At 46.7% G+C, this 22796-nt stretch overlaps 1 protein-coding gene across 3 annotated transcripts in view; it reads right to left on the bottom strand.

Annotated features, from left to right (window-relative positions):
• Window positions 1–664: 664 nt before the first annotated feature.
• The window catches only part of EXOG (exo/endonuclease G), a 48163-nt gene continuing 26031 nt past the window's right edge, over window positions 665–22796 (bottom strand). Inside the window, exons 6-8 of one of the 3 annotated variants that reach the window (XR_008821347.1) lie at window positions 12103–12267; window positions 3346–3542; window positions 665–2982 (exon numbers count right to left, since the gene is read on the bottom strand). Coding sequence is in view for 2 of the 3 variants with exons in the window: in XM_056335471.1 (XP_056191446.1) it covers window positions 3480–3542; window positions 12103–12267 (228 nt within the window). In the remaining variant the exon portion in view is untranslated. Of the gene's footprint in view, window positions 3543–12102; window positions 12268–22796 lie in introns of all 3 variants that reach the window. The other 2 variants (XM_056335471.1, XM_056335472.1) reach the window with 2 other exon arrangements.

Genomic DNA, 22796 nt, shown 5'->3' with positions numbered 1-22796 from the left:
TCTTTGTTCACTCTAAGACTCTGTAAAAAAAAGGCCTAAAAATTTGAAAATGTAGATTACTAGCAAACCTTAAAGGTCATCCTGACACATAAGGCATTTAATGAATTCCTGGATTGATATTTTTCTTAATTCTTCTGGAATTAGATTATAATGATTGTATTTGCACAGTCTCAATTTTTTTGGAAATGAAGTGTTTGGTTTCATTAAATAAACTAGGGACTTTGCTTCAGAAAGAGTGACTTTCTTTATGAAACTAGCTTAATTGCAACTAAAATACGGGCATATATGCTGCAGTAATCACCCTCTTCCACAATTGTTTCAGTAATTCAATTAGCCTGATATACAAGAAAGGAAAGTAAATTTAGCTTCAAATTGAAGGCTACATATGATTGGTATATTTGACTTCAGGGGATATTTATAAGCAGATTATTCTTGGGGAACTTCAGCAGGTAGGACTAGAACTGCATTTTTTTAAAGACACTCTGTACAGGCACCGAAATAAATGGTCAGTGCTTATGGTAGTCCAGCCTGGAGATCCTCTGACAACATAGGTCCAAACACTTGAAAAAAGTCTGATCCAGGGCTTCCTTCTACAGAGGGCATGACATTTTTATAAATGGTTAAATCTACACAAGAATTACCACTAATTCCAACTTCAGAGAGCTACATTGAAAATGTGTTTATTTAAAATTGCTATTCAGCTGTTCCTTAATTAAAGTTTACAAAGCCTGAGTATGCAGGAACACCCGCTAGAAGACCTGTAATTCTTGGCAAAGGGCAGAATTGAAGATGTGGTGCTTTTTTTCCCCACATTCTCTGAGCTAGCACAGGGAGTTTTCTGCCCACCAGCTTTCTTGGTCCCACACTAAGGCACCAAACCCCTCCAGTTTCTATGTGCAGCTCCGTAGCACCAAGCTCAAGGCTGCAGGGTCCATGAGATGTCACAGAAATAAAGAGTCAGCCTGAATATTGCAGTGTTTAATCCAAGCAAACCAGATTACTGGGAGGATTTATGTCCTAGTGCAAACTTCAGCAGTTAGTCCCATAACACATGTGAAGCTTCTGAAGCCTTATCTTCTCTTTATCAGTTGAATAATACCGGCTCCTGCCTAGCCAGACTAAATGGGATTTTAATTGAATGTTTCCTTTAAAAATCAATGGCAGGAAAACAACAGGGTCAATAGTGCATGAGCATGTGCTCAATTCCCCCAAATGACACACGCACACCCACCAAACACATCCATGTAGGCAATACAGCACTAGCGTGATTATTGTGATTATCATTATTACATATTCTTCTGAAATCTGAATTCAGCTCTTGATTCCTTGGGCTATGGGTAGGCACACGCTTGGGGAGGGGGCACGTAATTATAAATGTTGCAGCTGGTGCCCATTGCCTCACCCAGAAAAGCCTGGGATGGCTGCAGGAATCGCTGGGCACATTCTCATGGCCTGCCTTCACTGTGCAGAAAGGCAAATCAGATGATTGCCGTGGTCTCTTCTTGTTCGTGTCCTTGCTAAAATAAGTCACCCTGCTCTTCACCCTGTGATCGGTTCCCGAAGGCAAGTGCCTGCTCTCACATGGCTTCTTAAAAAGCCCATGCATCGCCGTTCAGATGCAGGCTTTTGCCAGTCCTGATCTGATTGCAGGAGACAGCCGTCTGCGGAGCTGCGTGGGATAGGGTAGTTTTTAAGGGATAGCCTGGTCTTTGGTCTGAACAGAGAAAAAATGTCCCTCAAAATGAGTCTGAAGGGACGGGACTCAACGTGAGCCTTTGGCTGATTCCGTGCAAGCTTCACGCATGCACATACACAACCGTGCCTCGGTCTTGGCTTCGGGCACCCTTCGTCTCCCAGTGACAGCCCTCCCCTAAAAGAAGGACATTAGTTATGGTGACCTGAACAGTATTTTCATGACAGTACCCACCAGAATTACTTCAGCTCCATCTTCTCTCCATGGATGGGATGGGTATTTCCAGCTCAGCTTCTGCAGGTGCTGCACAGCAGGTGTCTGCAGCCACAGGTCCCTATTGCTGCATCTTTCTGCTCCTTCCCGTGCCCATGACCCATGTCCCCTCCACCTCGTGCACTGCCTTGGGCCATGGGACTGATTCTGAGCCCACTGATGCTCACCAAAAGCTGAGCTCAGAAAAACGTGCTGCGTGCTGTAGTTCCTCCTGGCTTTCCTTCCCATGCCCCAAAAGACGTATGTCATGCATTGTTCCCCAGCCAGCACTGCCCTGGCTTTGCCATGCATGCTTTTAGCCCTTTACTGGGTTTCCTTGCCCCCCTGCTGCATAGCCACCTCTGCAAATCTGTCTCCTTCCCTACACATCCCCTCTGCATTTCGCACATCATTCCCTTCACTGTGTCCGGCTTTACCAGGTTTTCAAGCTTTGACTCGAACAGGGACATTTTTTAGCTGTATGAACCCTCTAGAGTTAAATCCCTCTGCAGATTTTTCTTTCCTCTTTTCTCTTTTTTTTTAACCCAAAATAAGGGTGCCTTTTTCCAGTGTAGCTTATACTGCTTGCAGCCTGCTTTGCTCCCAGATACATCTGAGCCACTTCCCAGTCATAACAGAGAGAGAAGTATGCTGAATGGCGTGAGCAGAAGAGATAAAGGCTGCTGTGCAGCAGCATCTGCTGCTGGGACCACTCCACGTCTCTCTTGCCCCTTCTCACCTGAGTGGAGCTGTGCATGGATGTCTGAGAGCTAAAAAAGATGCGTGCACAGTAGGAATCTAACCCTGCGCTCGTGGAGATGGAAATCTAAAGAATTTGTTAAAATCAAGATGCAGTTATCTCTTTCACATTTACTGCCAGTTCAGTGAGGATAAGTATCAGTCATCTTCCAGGTCATTAGCAGCCTTCCCCGAGCATTGCTTTCCAAGCTCTGCTTTCACAGCCTGAGGCTCCAGGTATTTTCGAAATACTACAGCAAGGTGGATGCAACTTCTAGGACACAGATCCCAGTTTTAACCTGCGTAAAGAAGAAAAGCTTTTAAAAGTCTATGTTTTGGTTGAAAACTGCTTATCCGTTTGAAAGAGCAATAACTAATAAAATCAGATATTTTGTAGCTCTTATTGCTCTAGGATGAGCTATTACTGCCCTACCCAGGTTACAAGGCATCGGCGTCAGCAGCACCAAGGCATATTCTCTCCCTTTCACCCCCAGGCTTATTTTACTCATGAGCCGCTGGAAAATGCAAAAGCTGGTGTTTGACGTTGGGGTGAGCTTTTTGGGGGACACCATGCTATCTGCTTTGCCACTAAATGAAGCAAAGCGGCCGCTCTACATCCCCTGCTGTGTGTTTGGCTGACTTGTTACCCGTGATAACCTCACCAGCTGCCCAGGCTGCTTCAAACGGCGCCTTGGCTGTGGCATCCATAGCCTGGGCTCTCCAGGGAAAGGGCTTTTAGAGGGAACACGCCTCCCTTCCACCTCACCCAGCTCACTCAGGCTTGGAAAGCCTCCAATCACAGCTGGTTGTAGCAAAGGTCGGGGTTTTCTGTCGGGCTTTTTTCTTCTCTCTTTCTGGCCTGGAAGAAAGCAGCAGAACCACAGGTGATGCAATTCGATTAGAAGCTCCCGAGGCTTAAATTAAACAGAATTATTTATCAAATCTCTGGGCCATTAACCCCGTCTCTAACAACAGCCGTACAATAACCTCCCCCTCGCTCCTCCCACATACACTTCCCTTCTCTTACAAAGGCTCAGTGAGATCCAATAACATAAAATAAATAAAACCCCCCACATCCTTCAGTTAAAAAAAAAGAAAGTGGCAATGACAATAACAAACAAACAAGTGACCTCAGTGCTGGATGCCGGATGCTTTGCTGGCTGCTACGGGACTCAGGCTGTGCTGCATCCCTGGGGGGGCACTGGTTGGGCCCCCCAGCTCGTGAGCCATGTGGGTGTTGCAAGGACAGCGGTGCTGCCCGCTGCCATTGACCTTTCCCTCATCCTCATCCTCACCCTGCACAAGCTAGCTAAACCTTCATCTGTGTAAATAAATCAGAGTCCCCAGCAGGGAGGTACACCCGCTGCCAGATATGTTTGGGATGATGCACAGTGCGCCTAGCACTCGTGTCTTCGCTTGATGCTCTTCCCAGGGCTGATGCTCCCAACCCTACAGCCAACACCAGCCTCCCCATCCCACCCCTCCAAACCTCACTGAGAAGGACCCTGAAGAACCAAGACCTCATTGCTAAGACTGCACACATTTAATATTTTTTTTTCTTTGCTAATTAATTTTTAGTTCTTTGTTCCCTGGTTGATGAGAATTTAGGTTTTGGGAGAGCTAGACTTTCTCATACTTTCACCTCAGCCACAGCAACTGAGCTTTATCTGGGGTGAGACAGTGTAATGGAAGCCAGACTCTGCTCTGCTTGCCATTGGTACTGGGAGCACCAAGTGAAACGTCAAGTTATTTTGCAACATGGAGTAAATCTGTAGTAGCTGGCAATGTGGCAAATGAGCTACATGTTGCTGAAAGGAAATCAATAGACTGCTTGAGCCTGGAAAATTTTACTTCTCTGATTTTGATATTTTATCCCATAGGTTGCATTTGTCTGATATTTTTTATAGTTCTCTGGGACAAAATCAGCCTGACAGACATGAAACCTTTGTTTGCACTAAGAAACTTTGTTTCTTCCTGTTTTCCTGCCTAAGCAAATTAAACATTTTACATTTCAGTCGTCTCCAGCATGCCTGCCCTGCAGGAATGTTACTGGTGCTATTTGCAGAGAGAAGATGCTGAATAAAAGAGCAGAACCTGTCCCTTGGTATTTTACACTTCCCCTACCCTTGGCTGATTAACAAAGATTTTAGTTCTATCTTAGTACTTCCTTCCGGCTTTGTTCAAATTATTTGTCTTGAACATTTCTTGGCTTGAAAGTATGTCAAGTTCAGTCTCTCCTGTGGGAATACCAGGACTTCTACTCCAACCAGGAAACACTGCCGGTGCAGCCTGCTCCAGAGCAAGTAACTCGGCTTGCACCAGGAAAAGAGGCAGGAGAGACTCCATGAATACTGTTCACCTCCTGGGCCAAAGTTTAGCACTGCTAGTGTTTAACTTGCAATGGTTTATCAGTTCCCAACTGAAATAATAACACAGTCAGATGTAATCCAGATAGGTCAGAAAAGGTAGAGAATGAGGAGGCAGGAATTCTGTGGAGTCTTTATGAAGCCCTCTATATTTATATGCATAAAGACAAACTTTACATATATAAAGATGATATGGTTTTATCACCTTTAAGGAAGCTGGGGCTGTGTTTCATTTAAATTAATTACAAATGTTACCCATTAACGTTCTTCTGACCTCTTGCTGACTAATTAAAGGCCTATCATGATGCTCAGAAATGTTATTCAAAGTGAACCAGTCTTGAAATACGTAATGTAATATATACGATTAAGAAAAGTATAGCAATTGCCTAATTAGGTAAACAAGTAATATAATAACTCTTATTTGAAAGTTTTTTCTGACTGCTTCCTGAGCTGGGAGACAATTAAAAAAATAAAAAAGAATGAAAAATCCAAGTCCAAATGCAGCAGGCCAGAACTGTTTTTTAGACACAGGGTAAACAAACCTCCCATGGTTTAACCATCACTTATAAAGACAGAAAGAATTCAAGCTTTCCAAGTGGACTCTACTTTTGACAAAGCAAATCATTCTATTTCTGCCTTAAATCATGATCTGGAAATGAAGGGCATTTCAAATGTCACTTGATGTAGCGCACTGACGTGGCTGTATTTTGGTAAGAAACCTATCATTAACTAGTCTTAAAAGTTTGTACAGGGCTCGGCAACCATTTGATGGTCTGCTGCAAGCGCCACGGAGACAACCTCAATTCTGGCATTGCCACACTTGTGTAAGCCTGGCTGCGTGACCTTAAGACATCTGTCTGTATGTGGCAAGTACAGATCCTATTTCTCCCTTCCTTACATTTGCTCCAGTCGTTCACATCCGTGCAAAGCAGGTGCAAAACGTCATGACTGTTCTCACGCAAACAACGAGAAGGTCGGTCAATGCCAGTAATGATGCCTCAAAGTTAATTACCCCCTACTTTGAAGGGGGGGGAGGGTAAAATTAGAATATAATCCTGAATTTAACAAACATAAAAGAGCATTTAATTATTCTAGTTATATTGTTATCCCCAGACACTTTCTCATTTTTGACAGGATCTGCTCCTCTAGGGCAGGAGATAATTGCTTATTTCCTTGTACACTTCAGTGATCATTCTGGAGTAGTTAATGATTTATTAGGAGAGCTGGAAGTGTTCAGCCGCTCTGCATGTCAGGCAGCAGCACTGTGTCCAGCACCTTTGATGCTGATAACAAAAAATCCAGCAGCCCAGAATCAGGGCCACTGATCAGGAGCACTGCCAGGCAGTGACAGGGTGGTGATACAGGCTCTTTGCAGAGATTCCCCTCCTGTGAGATACCTGTGATGAGTCAGACTCTGGGAAGAAAAGATAATTCTGGTGTAGGGAAGTCTCTCCCACTCCGTGTTTACCTGCTGTAAAATCTCCTCCGGGCCGGCGGAAGCACAGCTGCATTAGCACAAAGCCTGTGGTCTGGCTGGAACCCTCTCCAGACTTTCAGGTTGTCAAATTAACATTTGCATCAATTTAATTTTCACATGACTCATCATTAAGTGATTCAGTCTCCAAACAGCCTTCAAATGGAGCTGACCTCTCTTTCAAAGCTTGACCTCAGGTGGGGATTGAGAGGAGGAACAGGAGACTGATGCAAGTGCAGATGCCAGGGTCAGGCAGCTCTGGCTTCCCAGGGCGCAGCTCGCAGAGGACCAGGGCTGTCGCTGCGCACCCACCACCTGCCACACACGCTTCCTTGCCGCCTTGTATCAACCGGCAAAAAGGACAGTACGCACAGAGATAGGAGTGGAAAGCAACCGCAAGACAGCAAAAAGCACCCATGTGGGACCCTAACGCTGAGATTGAAACGTATTTTTTAGGTAAGACCTATGAGCTGTATGAAACTTACCCAAGTCCTGTGCACTCTCTTGGTGCCCAGGATGTCCTTTTGCCTGGAGCAAGCTGGGACGCGCTGGCGTTAAATGTCAGTAGATGGGACTACAGTGAAGAATTTGCAGGGGACATGCTTTCCTGAAAGCATAAAGGCCCAGCCTTTTTCAGCCTGTCTTTAGACCTCTGCAGCTGCATGTTTTGCCTCCAGACACTTCCCTAGTGGACATCAATAGTGATGTAGCAATCACACCAGCAGGCAGGTGAGTTTGAAGACCGGTCCCTTTTCAAGTTGCTTGTAAAAGAACTGTGGTTCCCATCGCTCCTAGGGAAGCAGGAGGGGCTGCAGCACCTGGTTTGATGAGGAACACAGAAACCAAATGTAGTGCTAATATTTGTAGAGGGAGAAAACAAAGCTCTGAGGGGGAACAAACCCTACAGCAGGTGTTCACCTACACCTGGGTAAGATGGGTCAAGCCACCCCTCTGGAGGCATCTACCGCTCTCTCAAAACTAGGAAGGGAGCAAACATCTGAAGTAGGTGGTTGGTCTGAATTCCCTCCATTGCCAATACCTGTCCCAAATGGCCTAAATTTGGTCAGACAAGGTCAGGCTCAGCCTGGCAGTTACCTCCTGAGTGCAGCATGCCAGACAACTTCACCACCATCAGCTAATGGGCCACCAAACAGCAGCATCTTAAGGATCACCTGGCAAAAGAACTGTGTACAGGTCTACATTCAAAGGTGGCCCATGGTGATCATCCTCCCCATCTCCCTTCCCTGTCTTTCTCATATATTCTATCTACAAAGCTCCAGTATCAATGGTTGCTCCTAAGCACCTACTTCTTTACACCATCCCAGTAGGATTCGAGGAAAACTCAGGTTGGAAGGGACCTCAGGTGGTCATGTGCTCCATGCTCTCCCATTTTGTTTCTTGGAGGGGAATTAAAGGCTCGAAAGAAGTAAGCAGGACCTGCTGGTTTTAGGAAGATCCCAGAAAAATGACGGCCTTGGGCCCACCTCACCAAGCAAAGTCATGTCTCCTCTGCTCCATAGTGTCAGCCCCCATTCCAAACACGGCACTTTCTTCTTCTTTTTGTGTACTCCCACCCTTCAGCATCCTCCCCACCAAAAATCCCACCCGTATCGCCCAAACCCCTGGTTCATCTCAGGTCTTTGACCTATGCCAGTTTTGGGAGCCACCAGCAGCTGCCCAAGCTCTGTGCCCTGCTGCCAAGAGAGACCCAAGCCTGATAGGGAATGTTCTGGATTTTCCTGAAGGCTTGTTTTTTAGTAACTCTCCATTTTCAGAGCTTATTGGCTTGCTCTTATCGTGAAAGGTGCCCCTGGCAATACTCATCCTTCCTTTATACGGAAAACATCCCGGGCCTGAAGTTATATAAGTGTCACAAGGGTTTAAGGCATTTTTTCCCCACTCACTCATAAGTGTCAGTTAGCTTCTTATCCACAGGCTGGGAGTCCAGGAGCAGTTTGTGTCTCTTTGGCTCCCGTATCTCATCATAGGGCACTTTTCACTTCAGAAATCTCTCTTCCCTTCTTAGGCTACTCCTCAAGTCGGGAGAAAGACTATCAACTGATGTCTGAAGGGGAGGTCAGCCCAGCAAGCAGCTTGATTTGTCTCTCCGCAAAGCTGAAAGTCAGGGGTATTTATAAGACGGAAAGACACAGGGCACTGACCCTTTCATCTCACATTTCATTGTGAGGGATCTGAACTGTTAATTTTCCAGTGCACCGCCAAGAGGACCGCCAAAGAAAGTCCCAACTGCTAAAAAAACTCATAGTAAGCTGTGAGAGTCCTCTTGCTAGTTGAATGACAGAACTGTATTCAAAAGCATATAGATAAGCGTGAAAAAAGCTGTGAAACAGGGAGGAAAAGCATGAGAAACAAAAAGAGTCGCAGGCTGCCTCCGTGCTAGGGTGCTGAGCCAGCCACCAGCAGCACATGCAGACCCAGGCTGGAAAGGCCCAGAGCCCTGTCCTTCTCTCTGTTGTGGGCATGTTTCTCCAAATGCATTGCCAGAATTTCATAGAGACCATGGCCAAAGCCGCAGATAACAGCAGATAAAGATGTTCCATTTCTCCTCCCGACCAAAATTGGGGATATCTGCTTTGGTTTGGACCAGAGCCATGCGAGAGAGACTCTCACAGAGCTGGAGGAAACCTCTCCAGCCCAACCGCTTCCCTTGGACAGCTTTGTGGGAAGAGACCACAGCCAAGTGTCCATGGCTGGAGCCCTGAATATTTCAAGCTCTGTGAATCTCTGCTGATGTATTTGCTTCCTAATGTACCGGACTCCGTTAACGGCTCTTGATTTATGACGTGGATGTTGAAACTAGTCTGCTTCCCTGTTTGCCTGAACACATCGGATCCTGGAACCTTAAGGTCCCTTAAGCAGACACCATATGAGAGGACTCATCATTTAGCTTGCTGCTAAGATCTCTTTTTTAACACTCCATCGATGTTAAAAATCCTTAAATGAAGCTCAGGCCTAGAAACAAGAAAAGGGGTGTAAAGTTGTGTTGGTTTCCCACACAAGCACAGGACAGCTACGAGCAAGAGTTAGGCTCACATTTCTTACAAATGGTATGAAATAAATAAGATGGGAGGATGTCCTCCCATCTTTTCCTGACCAGAAATAATTCAGTTTATAATGGTTGCAAGCAAGAAACTTTTAGAGGGAAGCACGGTATTTGGGTGAACGTCTCTCGCACCTCTGAAATTTGTCTAGCTGATCTATACAGTCTTCCCGTGACCCAGCCGCAGATTCCAGCTATGGTTTAATGTAGCTCTCTTTTTCTTTATGTTACATGTGCCTAACTAATCTCTTTTCCACCCATAAATTTCAGCTAAATACATGCAATATCACAGAAATACAGCTGCTGCCATACAAGAAAACACTTTCCAGAGCTGAGGTCTGCACTCTTCTCCTCCCTTTCTCTGACACACTTACAGTGTATGGTTGCCAGAAAAGTTTATCTAAAATAAGAGTCCCACTGTGGACACCATGAAGTTAATGAATCAATCGATGTACTTAATCCTTACAGCAGGGTGTAATGCACTACCTGGCTTTAGCTGAAAGAAATTTGGAGTTTTTTTCTGATTCCTGGATCTTTTACAACAGCTTTACAGCCCACTACCAGGCTCTTTTGATGTGAACTGTCACTGATCAGCACTGATAATATAGCAAATGAGAGACTTGATGGGCTTCTTAACATCTCAGTCATCCATAGACCGATGACAGTTCCAGATTAGCTGTTGCTGTGCATGAATCCATCTAAAATACAATATTTTGCTATATATTTTTTTTAATACAGGCAAGAGTAATATATCTTGTTCAATATAAACTCAAAAAGAGGGCATAAATATAGACCAAAAAGAAACTTAAACCCTGGGGCACCTACAGATTAGACAGCAGCTGAGTTACGGCTTTGAGAACTTTGGTTGTGTTGAAATTTGTGTCTTTAAGGTTTTGCTTTTAGGTTTTTGGCTAAAGTTTCCAGACATTGAAATTCCTCATTAATTTTATTTCTCTATATTTTCATGGATCATTAATATGTGCAATTTATCAAGCAGGTGATAATAGCATGGCAATAGGAAAAGAAAAAAAAATATCAGTGCAATAATTTAATCAAGTGCCTAAGCCTGCATCACGGGGCTGAGACTTCTGGGTTTCATTGACTCCACACTTGACCTTGAGATAGTTGTGTCTGTCTGCCCATTTGTCTTCAAAATTATAACCTGCATTACAGGTGTGCTGTGAACTTGCAGTCCTGCCTAGGAAGCCCATAAAGAGCATCTGATGAGCGGTACCTCCCTGCACATCACAATGAGCATTTGTAGCATTGCTGGCAGGGAAATCTTGCCACCAGAGACAGTGGAGCGTAAGACACTACTCACCCCACCCTAAAATGGGTGCGTAAAGAATTAGAAGCACACACATCTCTCCATTGATTAGAAATTGAGTTCAGTGCAGCTCACTTAGCAGAGGTCATGGTTTCTTCCCTCCCTGGAAGAGCTTGCAGAGGATCCAGGCTAGACATCCGACTGGGACATGCTGGTGCTGTGATGTGCAGCCCCGCTCCCTCCTGCACGGCTCCTGTACCCAGCAGGGTCAGGTGAGGCAGCTCTGCAGCACAGGTGGGGCACGAGGGGAACCAGAGACCTGAGCTCCAGTTTTCATTTTCTTTCTGCAGGGCTTCATTAGCACACAGCAATGCCTGTTAAACCCAACCAGCACCCAGTTCAGACCCTGCTGTTCCTTCATTTCCATTTCTTTCAGTAAACTTGTATTATCACCATTGATCATTCTGTTAATATGGGGCAGTAGCTCACCAGCACTTGATAAATTACCTGACCAGTCATCACGGTCCATCACCTACCTAATTGCATCCCTGAAAGAAATGGTACTCAGCCCTGTAATGCTCTACTTAAAAGTAATATAGTTGCTCTGGAAAGCTGTTAACGGTGCTGCGCCACATCTCAAAACAACACAGCTGTTAAAAACTCATTGGGGAGGAGGATGCTGACGGTAGGTATTGAAAGCAGAAGTGATATAAAGCCTCTGTGCTTACTGTTCTAATTGTTTAACGCATAAAAACTGGCCAGCACTTGTCAATTATATCTTTTCTTTAAAAGAGAGACAGTAATGTGAGGCGAGAATGGGAAGGATGGGGCTGACTGCCACTGGCATGACTACGGGCTCGATGGGGTCACCACAGTTTGCGCAGTTTTTACATAAGTACCAAATCTGGTTCTAAAATTATTCCTCTTTTGAGAGACAATTGCGTGTTTCATAGCAGGCCCTGGCTCTCCAGAGCAGTCTTTGGTGCTGATTCCTAAATAAAAGTGTATCTCAGAAGGGTTTGGCTCAGGAAGCTGCAAGTCCAATTCTGATGACCTGCTTAGGTAATTAACGTAAGTATAGTGACAGCAAAAATACTGTGTCCTGCTGTGTTAGGACGCTCCAGACTGCCTAATCGGGGACCTCCCCGTGCCTTCAGCAGGAGATGTACCTCTGAAGGGTGAAGTCAGAAAACCTGGGGGCAGACGGCAGGAGTCATGAGCTGGTAATAGGCACCAGGCAGAGTCATGTACCTGATTTTCCTCTCCTGGAGCTTGGATCTCCCATCGGACGGACACCTTCAGCCACTTTGCACTCTCTTGTGTCACCAAAGTACAGCTCATGCTCTTCAAAGCACCATCAGTGAGTAAGGCACCACCCAGTCTGTGCAGGACAGGAATATTTTGACATTGGGTGCCCTGGAGGATTGACAGATGGGAGACTGAGTTTCTAAGCAGAAAGAATAGACAGCAACCTACCACACCTCTATTCCAGCCCTCCCACAGCCTGTGGGTATGCCAAGAGGCAGACTTTCTCTATGTCTATCCCTGGAGCTGGAGCCAAGCTGCCCCAGATGCACCACGCCTAGGACAGAAAGATGGAAAATTAGACCATCACCCCATAGTGCTGGCCACACACCGAAGGACAGACCAGCGCTCTGGTCTCTCCTCTCAGGACATTCCTGAGTTTTTCAGTCAACAACTGTCTCCTACAAAGGGAATAAGCCATGCCTGAAGCAGGGATCAGCACCCAGGAAGGCCATGACAGAAGACCCAGCAGCACCTGGGCCAGAGGATCACCCACCCATCACTTCATAGTTAGGATGGCTTTCCCTGAAACTTAACTTTGTTTTTCTTTGATGGCAAAATACAGCAATTTCTTCCTGCTCTTCCCGCCCAGACATTCCCCTCCATCCCAGATTAGAAATTCATAGCGCACACGGCAGGTCCATGACTGCTATTTTTGCACATTCTGCTCATCATTTTCTTTAGTCACACCTCTGTGATGTTTAATAAGACCTCGCTGAATTTGACAGCAGTTGTACGCCAGAAGCAGACATAGCATTAGTCATCTTTCCTCTACTGTGGAGTAATGCAATAATGACTAGTTAATTAAAGCCTGCCCCTTACTAATACGCTGGGCTTCATGCTTTTTCTTTTGTATATTCAAAATCCAGGCATTTTCCCCTGCAGATCAGCCCTGTCTGAAGCGGACAAACCCTGGTGAATTGCACAGCGAAGGCAGTGCCAGAACACCAAGGAACGAGGGAGGAACAAGTGAAGTGAGAGCAAAAGAGGAAAAAGTACATGAAAAACAGTAAGGTAGAGGGAAAAGTGGGAGGACAGGGACTACTTGAAAGCCACAAGCATCCTGGGCCATTACCCACTGCCTTGTCTGAGACCTCTGCAGTCACCCCAAAAGTGAAATGGCAACACAGTCCACCGTGGTGCGAGGGAAGGTAGCAGGACACACAGAGCACATGTAGTAAGATACATGGACACATCAGGTAACGTGGAATAACAGTGCTTTAGAAAAGATGTTAATCTGTACACAAAAGTATTTTCTTTTGAGTTTTGAGCTTTCATCCTGTGCTCTAAAGTGGTTATAAGGCAAGAGAGTTACAATCGCTGGTAGATGCATGATATCTGCACCCTTCATCGTGAGTCGTCCTCACAAATTTCCTTTCTCATTATGTTCTTCCTCATCTGATATTTTTTATACTTTCTTTTGAAAACCAAGGGTAGGATTGTCATATGTCAATGTTTAAATTTAAGTTGTTAAGCACATTTTAAAATATCAGGTCAATAGCAGAACCATTTCAGTCTCCATTATAACTAAGACTGATGACAAACTAATGCAGGCCACGTAAGGTGGCTGCTAATTATTTTGTGTCTGAGGTAGAAGAGCGAGGACCTGATCCCACAGAGTGCGTCCTGAAAGTCAGACTGAGATATTTATCTCAGTGTACCAGGTCGCTTTTAAGACTCCTCTTGTGAGGCTTCAAATTTTGGCTTTTACTGAGCTGAGGATCACTGAGCGGAGGATGCAACACCATCCTCAGGCCATGTGCAGCAGCAGCATGGACACTCCAACAGCAAATGCACCTCTTCCCTGCTAGACCAACACCCTTTAACCCAAACACAGAATAGTTTTTTTCCTGTACAAGGCTTCTGACCTTCACAATGCAGCTGATGTTATGGAAAGGCCACAGATGAGCAGGAGTAACTGCCAAATAATTCACAAAAAACCAGGCTGTTTAGGCAACCCGGAGACTTATGACACAAAGGAAGACAACAACGATATGTTATCAGCGAGACATGATTTTGACATTAGATGTTGGATGATGAGAGCCCTGGGGACTCAAACATCAAGACAACATCCTGAGCTGGGGCTCCACGTGTTGATCCTGCTCTGTTCCTACATTCCTCTTTCGTAATGCCTGCTAAAGCCAGCACTAACAGGGACCAAAACAGGATGGTGCCAGTGGCTGAAAACCAGCTTGGGAGGGATGTAGCACCATTGGCTGGAGATGGAGACAAAAACCATGAAGAAGGTGAGGTGGGCCAAGGAGCCAGCAGAACTGACCACGAGTGTGGATCTACTTTACCCTTTAAATAAGGTGCTTAAATGTGCAAACTCCCGAAGAACAACAGCAGCCTGGAGTACTGTAATTGTAAAAACAAGAGCACTTTGTCAGACTTCCCTTTCATGGCATACTGTTTCACCCGAAACAATGTTCCAAAGGTCAACAACGCTGTCACATAAAGTTAAGTATCTCCTTCTGTATCCTGATGCCTCAGGGCCTTTTGCACCCCAAATATAGCTGAAAAGATCTAACATTAGGGATGTAATTTTGACAATTTTGGCCACCATGCCCAATATATTAGTGCTTATATTGTTAAATGTGTACCCTGAATTATATAGGTGGTGCACCATGACTGACTCCATGTTTTCATTTTCTACCTTTTCAACCCCAAAGGCACAAATTTCCTTTTTATGAAGAGTCCCCTTCGAAGTAACTGAGACTATTTGTGTGAATAAGGGTTTGTAGGGTCAAACCTGAAAAGTCTTAAGTCATTTGGATAGGAATCTCATCTTCTCATGCATACAGAAGATACGGGAAGAAAATACATAAACCTGTTAAATTATACATCATAGTCAAGACCTCCGTTCTGCTGTGTTGGCCCATTTGGAGCTGTACTCTGCTCCACTAAAAAGAGTGGGCCTACCTGACAGCTAATAGAACTGAAAATTTCATCCTATGGCTGCAGTTATATTGTCAAATCAGAATCAGATGGATTTCGTATTTAGGATGAAATCCTCAAGCAGGACTGTTCTTTCATGACCTTCAAAGCATGTTCAGATATGTTGTACTGGTAAATTAGCTGGAGGCCTGGTTATTACAAACAATACAGAGCATCTTGCATTAATGTGTCTTTCCACTCCCGCCCCCCCCCCCCCCCCCCCCCCCCCGCCTTCACCCCCCGAAACTGGCTGGTTTTACACAGATTTCTCAGGGAGGAAAGTCCCCAGCCCATGTCCTCACCCTAGCTACACCCAGGTACCTTACAGAAGGCTGCTAGATGGCATGAGCCAAGGCTGTGATAGAAACTGTGCCAAACATTACACAGCCTGGATGCTGCCAGCCCCGTACCCAAGACCTATCCTTGGACCACATATTTTCCTAGCACTCTTTCTGCTGCCTTGGAGTCCCCAGAAGCAGGTTCTCCAGCTCCCTGCCCAGCTCAGGCAGCCCCACCGCTTGGGCTCAACCCCCTCCAGCTGAGCACCCTCAGAGCAGGGCACAGAGACGGTGTGTGACCATGGGGTCACCTGCAGCATGAGCCCCTCAGCATCTTCTGCCCTATCTCCCCCAAAACGTTGTGGACCATCACTGCCAGCTGCCTGGAGGTGGTCCCCAGAGGGGCTGAGCAGCCGCTGCTGTTGGGTGCCAGCGGGCTGGCGTGGGCAAGCCCTGCAAGGGTGACAGCAGCAGCTTTTGGGAACTGAGCATGCTGAAACCACATCTCTCCTGTGCCCCAGCTTAAAAACAAGATCGTGCTTCCTTTCATAAGCCCACTCCTTCTTTCAGTTCCCAGGGATCTCTGAAAGGTCATGAAAGCTGCAATAACAGTCTTTAGTAATAGTAAAATGTTTCTTTTCAAGTATTTGTGTTATGTGTTGGATGTTGCTTACTAAAACATTCACCTGGAGGGAATGAAAACGCCCCCTCAGACACACACACATACATCCCGCAGATAAAAGCTCCTTCTAATTGCAGCAGGAAATGTGACATTTCAAACTGGATGGACGACGGCACTAATCATCCCCGGTGAGGAAGGATCCTGTGGGGACCGGGAGAGGGAGTGGGCAACCAAGCTGCTCCTTTCCAGCTCAGTGCCAATATGCTGTGAAACGTATTTTCTTAATTTAATAAACAGCCCTTCCCTCCCTCACACTAACCACTTCTCACGGAGCAAATACGAAGTGGAGAGACCCTGTGTCGCAGCAAAGGGGGGAAGTTGGTATCAGTTGTGTCCAAGATTCTCCACGTGTTGGCACTACGTGCAAATTTTCTTCTGCTTCCAAGGATGTTAAAGAGTGAAGTGGTTCCCTGCCATTGGTAGACTTCTAGTTAGCATTTAAATTCTTTTTCTCAAAAGGGAGGAAATAAATTTTACATTTAATTGAATGCAAACATACATCTTACATATGGCGTACGTAAAGGTGCTTTACTGCCTGTGGTTGTCCACTCCCCCTGGCTGCCACAGTCCCTTCAGGAAAATAAAAATAATGATGGTAAATTCAGACCTTCAACTCAGTGGATGAGTCCCTATAAGTAATGCCATACCGCTTGTTGAAAGACACTTTGAATGACACATAGACATGTGAGCACACAGTCAATAAATTATCCACCTCTAATTAAAAAAACCCAAAACCTCTCCCTTTTCCCCACCACCAACTACTCCTTCTCCGGCACACATCTGCTGCAGTATTTACATGGATTATTTTTTGTATTATTATTATCCCTTATCCTACCTCCTTACACAGGCACAGCCCCCCTGCCATAGGGTGGGAGCTGCTTAGAGCGGGGCTCAGTCCAGATGTGTTCGCCGCTGGATGCCCAATGCCTGGAGACGCAGCCCAGCACTCAGTGCATGGGATGGGCACAAGGTCCATGGAAGGCCTCCAGGAAGGGCTCATTGCTGCATGCTTAAATCTCATGATGCCTCCTCGAGGTCTAACCATGCTGAAATTGGGACAGTATTGTCATCACCAGTCACAACCAACACCTTCCTGCAAGCAGATATTTAAGCTGTTGTTTTAGAAACTGGCAGAGCAGTGCACCTCCTGACCCTCCTTTGGGTAACCCAAAAAATAGGGGAGTCATTTTGGACTGATCTTGGATGACACATCCTTCCCTGCCAAGCCCTTGCCACAGGATGGAAGAGAGCAGGCAGCTCTCCCCTTGCAGAGAGCATCAGCAGCGTTTTGGATGAGTGAGCTAGTGCAGGATCAGGCATTAGGGACAGAGGGTTTTCTAGGCATCCTTGGGATGCTCACATGGAAAACAGGAGACCCCATTCCACGGATTGAGGAAAAAATGTGCATTTCCTTCAGTTTTAATACCCAGGACTGGAAAATGCTGCATGGCCAGCACTGGGCACATAGCTCTGGGGCAGCAGTGGCCATCGGGGCAGAGAGCAGAGAGGAGGGTGGCAGGAGGGACACAGGCTCTGGCCCTCCCATCTACCTCCCTAAGCGGTTAGGTGACAGGCACAGACAAGGCACATCAGAAAGGGGACACCCCACGTGGGAGTGCAGTGGTTCCTTGCCTACGCATGGCACTGGCAAACCTTGCCGGCTGCCTGACTCGGAGCAGGGAAAAGGATCTGGGTGTTAAGTGGGCAGCATCACCATGGGAGTGGGTGCCGGGCTTTGGGCTCATGGGAGATGCACTGGGGATGGTCCATGGCAGGGCATCACCGCTGCTGGGTGCTCCCCTGACCCCTCTCCGCCTTTCCCTCACTAGCATCTTGCTTTTCTGGAGCATCTCATTTCAGCGTCCAGCTGTACTTGAGGTAAAAATGTGTTGTCTTGAGAAAAAAAAAAGAAGAAAAAAAAAAGTAATTTACTGTGAAGCACTGGCTGAAAATCATTTTCTGAACCACTGCACAATTTTAATCAGACGACCACACTGTATCCAATCAAGGGAGGATTTGCGAGGGGGGTAGGGGGGCGTTTCACCGTGGCCTTCCCCAGAGGACAGTAAATCCAAACTGCTCAGGAAGACGAGATGTCTCAGGCTTTGCAGCCTGCCCAAACCTAATTTGCACTAGAATTACATGGCCATTACTAATGTATACATTGACTCAAATTGATTACTTTGCTATTAGTAAGAGCAACATGCTCACTTTGGTGATGGCAGCTTCCAACAGAGGAGGAGGAGGAGTACAAAGTGGCGAGAGCAAAGTGAAGGTGCTGATTTGAAAGAGTACATGGAGATGAGGAGAGCCACGGGGGTGAAGGGGGCGACGGGGGTGAGGAAGGTCATGCTCAGGGGAGAGTTTGGCAAGCAAAAGAGCATGGAAATGGCTGGATGCTTTATACGCTTAGCACATCTTGCATTAAAAAGAAATACCACCTGGCTTAAACTTTGAGTCCCTGAAGTCTTATCACATGTAACAGGGGCATCTCTGGTTTTAATTCAGACTCCTAAGGCCATGGGAGACCCCAGACCTACCTGGGGCTCCCGTTCATGCTTGCAGTCCTGGGGGTGCTGCTCTGTGGGAGCGCCCAGACATGCTCCTGCACAGTCTCACCCACTTCTTCATGGCACTTACAGCCTTGGCAGGGCAGAGACTCACGCACCTTGCACCACCGATAAGCTCTGCAGTGAGGACTGCATCCTCCCTCGTTGGCCCAATGACAGCCAGAGCTTCTGAGCAGTTTAGGGAAAGTACGAATGTTTTAGCAGGAGAGTTCATGTCCCACTGCCTCCTACACCCCCATGGTGAATGTGTCCCCCCTGGGAGCGGGAACCTGGAATTCAAACCCCCAGTGCAAACTGGGTGCAGGGGTGTTTGAATACTGGCCTCCAGCATCTCCAATATGTGTCTGCTTTTCATCTACATGGCTTTTGCAAGAAGGATGTGGTCTGCTTTGGATACCCAACTCCTGGCAAGGGCTCAGGACAGGCAAGTCCAGGGATGGCGAGGGTGCTGCTCTGCTACTGATCGGACTTATCCTGATGGCAGGAACATCGATTTCTTTCCTGAAATCTCCTACTCGCTACAGCACAGATCTCATATAATGAAAACATAACCCTGGAGCCAAAACTCCTCTCCCACACAGCCACACGCAGATCCTAACTCCACGTGAACATACATTTTGCATTCCCACCCACAGGAATCCTGCCCCCCCTCCACATTAAAGCACCTGAAGACTGGAGCTGAGATAAGGGAGGATGGGGAAATTTTACCACAGCCTTTCACTGCTCCAGTACAGCTTCTCCCCGCACAGCTTTTCCCCATTACACTTGCTTGACATCACAGGATGCCTGTGACAAAGCCCAAAGGAAAGGTTAAGATATTGTCACCCAGGCTATCACACACTAAGCAATCACTCCGTTTGCTCTTTAACCATGGCAGGTATTTCCAGGGCTCCAAAGTTCACCGGGACAGGGGGTGGCAGTGGGGAATGGCAGCCCTGCCACCAGCATGTCCCTTGCCATGAGGTCCTGAGCTCTACCAGATTCTCTGATTAGATTTCCCTCGACTGGAATGGACAGTCAGTCTGATAACAATGCAGTTAGTAGTAGTGTAGCAATAGGAAGAGCAATACGGTTGTCTTCAAGATGGGGTTAAAACCGTTTAGGTTAACCCCAGCACCTTTTTCTGGAGCTCAAGCTGCTGCATCACAGCTTGAGGTGAGCTCAGTTAGGTGCAACGCTGTGTTCCAAATAAATAAGCAGGACAGTGGTTATGTTCTCTCCTCTTCCCACTTTCAGAGGACTGGGAGAGGAGTGGTATCTCCTTGCAGATGATGGAATTCAGCTTGTAGAGGTGTAGGTAAGATAAAGACAGGGAAAGACTGAAGCCTCAGTACCCAGAGCTGGAGACTGAAAAATGAAGTCACGTGTGACGAAAGGAAACCAACTGTGTGCATTGCAAATGCAGCGCTTGCAGCAAGCCCTACACTTCTTGCCCATCTGCTTTTGGGACCATTACATGCATATCCATGCACAGGCATAGGGCGATAATCCTACCTTGTCCACCTCGCCGAGCGGCATCACAGGGCTGATGTTCTACAGAAGGTCCTGCAGCTGCCACTGAAGCAGCTCAGGTTCCACCCAAAGGGACCTGCTGATGGCTGAGGGACATGATTTGGCATCTTCCCCTCTAGCATTGTCACCGGTTAGGTCAGCTTTCTCGCCTTGCTTTCACACCCTTCAGTTTTCACTTACCTTGCATCTTACAACACTTCAGTAATGAAATCCAAGTTCAAGCCCACTGTTACAGCCAGGCTGTCTAATCCAGCTATGGTTCCATTTCACCACGCTTTGTGTCCTGTTGTGGCTCCCCAGGTGCCATGGCCACCCTGCTTTTGAGGGACCACAGCACCAAAGAGCATCAGCTGGGTCACACAACAGGTGTAGGGGGAGGAAGGCTTATTTTTCTTAATACATGAGAATAAAATGAGGCTGGCAGGGAGACGGGCTGGTCTTCCTCCAGATGGGCGCACCCATGGAAAGATGTGACAGGACTTCAGGCTGTTGAGCACCAGCAGCTCGGTGGGTGCTCCCGTTCCCTCCCCAGCTCCAGCCTGCTGAGTGCCGAGCCCTGGCTCATCGGCTGCTGAGAGCTGCTAAAGAAAAATTGCACAGGTCTGTATTTGTTGTCTTGGGCATATTTATGCTTGACACAAACCAAATTTACTTCTGTCATCTGCTAAATACCTCCACACTGGTTTTTAAGCAAAGTTGGAAGCACTTCATTCCAGACCTGTTTTCTGCATCTTTCCCCACTCACTGGACACTCCGGTGGGGATCCCAGCCATTGTACCTCTCAAACTAACATCAAAAGCTTTGCATTCAGCTCTTGGAAGTGAGTGTTTTGGGAATATTATGTTGCCACAGCTGTTAATTTTTCACATGGCAGGTGGAAAACTTGCCCTCTTTGAAGGGCATGACGGAAAAGGCCAGTTGCTCTGTAATATTTTACAAGACGAGAAAGTGGGGGCTGTTTGTAGCCATCCCAGAGCATCCATCCCAGAGTATCCACACAGACACTCCAGATATTTTAACCAAATACTCAAAGCTCTTGTTTGGTCTTTTCCTCCAGGCTATGGCAAAAGCGGACAAGCCATTAATTGCACAGGCAGATGGCTATTAGGAAGCGTGTGAGAACTGGCTACACCAGCACTGTGTAGGTGGAGCTGATTAGATGGACCTGAATAAAAAAAAAAAAAAAAAAAAAAAAAAGGTACATTTCCTTTGCTGCATGGTGAGAAAAGCTTTTCCTCTGTGACTGCAGGAGAAGACAATTCAAAAATAACAGGAAAATTGCTCCTCACTTCCCCACTGAGCCAGGTTACTAGCAAAAGCACTTTGGGGTTTATATATAAATTCCTCCACAGCTTCATTGCTGAGCAACAAACACATGGGACTAGGATGGGCACAGGGGGATTTGGCATTTTCTTCACACAGGCTGGCACAGGTTAAACACGTAGAGACCCAGGCACTACAGTACCAGAGGTGCCCTATTCCCTGCAAGCTGCCACCAAAAACCCCCTCTGTTGCCCTGCGGTCCCATCTTTAAGGAGCTCTGGTTTATCCACCTGCCTGAGATGCATCTTTGGAGCTGCTTCACCATGGAGACCTCCCACCAAAACCAGCTATCATAGTTCAACAGCCCATTCCACCCACCAGCACAGATGATGAAGGCACCTGGCAGGCAGGAGACCTTCCAGTCTTCTGGGGCTGACATGGCCACCTGTCCGGCCAGCAGCCCCTGGGGACAGCACAGCCCTAGCTGGCCAGTTCAGTAGGGTTTGTAGAAACTGGAAGTTTCCACTAGAAAAATCCATGGCTTCAAGTACATGAACCAAATTAAAGAAGGCTGTGAAATCATGCCTGCTCGGACATCTCACTAAACCAGGTGGTGTACTGGCAGAATCATGGAATTGTCTAGGTTGGAAAAGACCTTTAAGATCACCAAGTCCAATTGTAAACCTAACACTGCCAAGCCCACCAGTAAACCATGTCCCTAAGCACCACACCTACACATCTTTTAAATGCCTCCAGGGATGGTGACTCAACCACCTCCCTGGGCAGCCTGTTCCAGTGCTTGACAACCCTTTCGGTGAAGGAATTTTCCCTAATACCCAACCCTTAATATCCAATCTAAACCTTCCCTGGTACAACTTGAGGCCATTTCTTCTTGTCCTATCACTTGTTACTCGGGTGGAGAGACCCACACCCCCCTCACTGCAGCCTAGTTTCAGGCAGTCGTAGGGAGCAATTAGGTCTCCTCTGAGCCTGCTCTTCTCCAAGCTGAACCACCCCAGTTCCCTCAGCCAATTCCAACAAAGGGCTCATGACTGAGAAACCCAGAGGAACCCAGCGCCCACCTCCAGCAAACCCTGCTGGCCAGATTAGCTTCTGCAAATCCTGGGGTTTGTTACCTACCTGCCTCCATTTGTTTTACAGAACACCCAAGTGTCTGTCAGAGAGATGATTCCAGTGATGGAAACAACACAAGTGTGTGTTGCAGTATCTCTTGAAGCCCCTTGATGAAGTAATACCTTAAATTTCTGGGTTTGTATCTTCTCCCCTTCCAGCTGTTGCCTGCTGTATCTAATACACGTTACTTTTTAGGACAGGGACTGTTTCTCCACAGGTTAGTGCAGCACTTAGCACAACTAGCTAATGAGACCCATCTTTACT

Source organism: Falco biarmicus, chromosome 4 (assembly GCF_023638135.1).
Source record: "Falco biarmicus isolate bFalBia1 chromosome 4, bFalBia1.pri, whole genome shotgun sequence".
Taxonomy (NCBI): Eukaryota; Metazoa; Chordata; class Aves; order Falconiformes; family Falconidae; genus Falco; species Falco biarmicus.
This window is presented reverse-complemented; position numbering and strand designations above follow the sequence as displayed.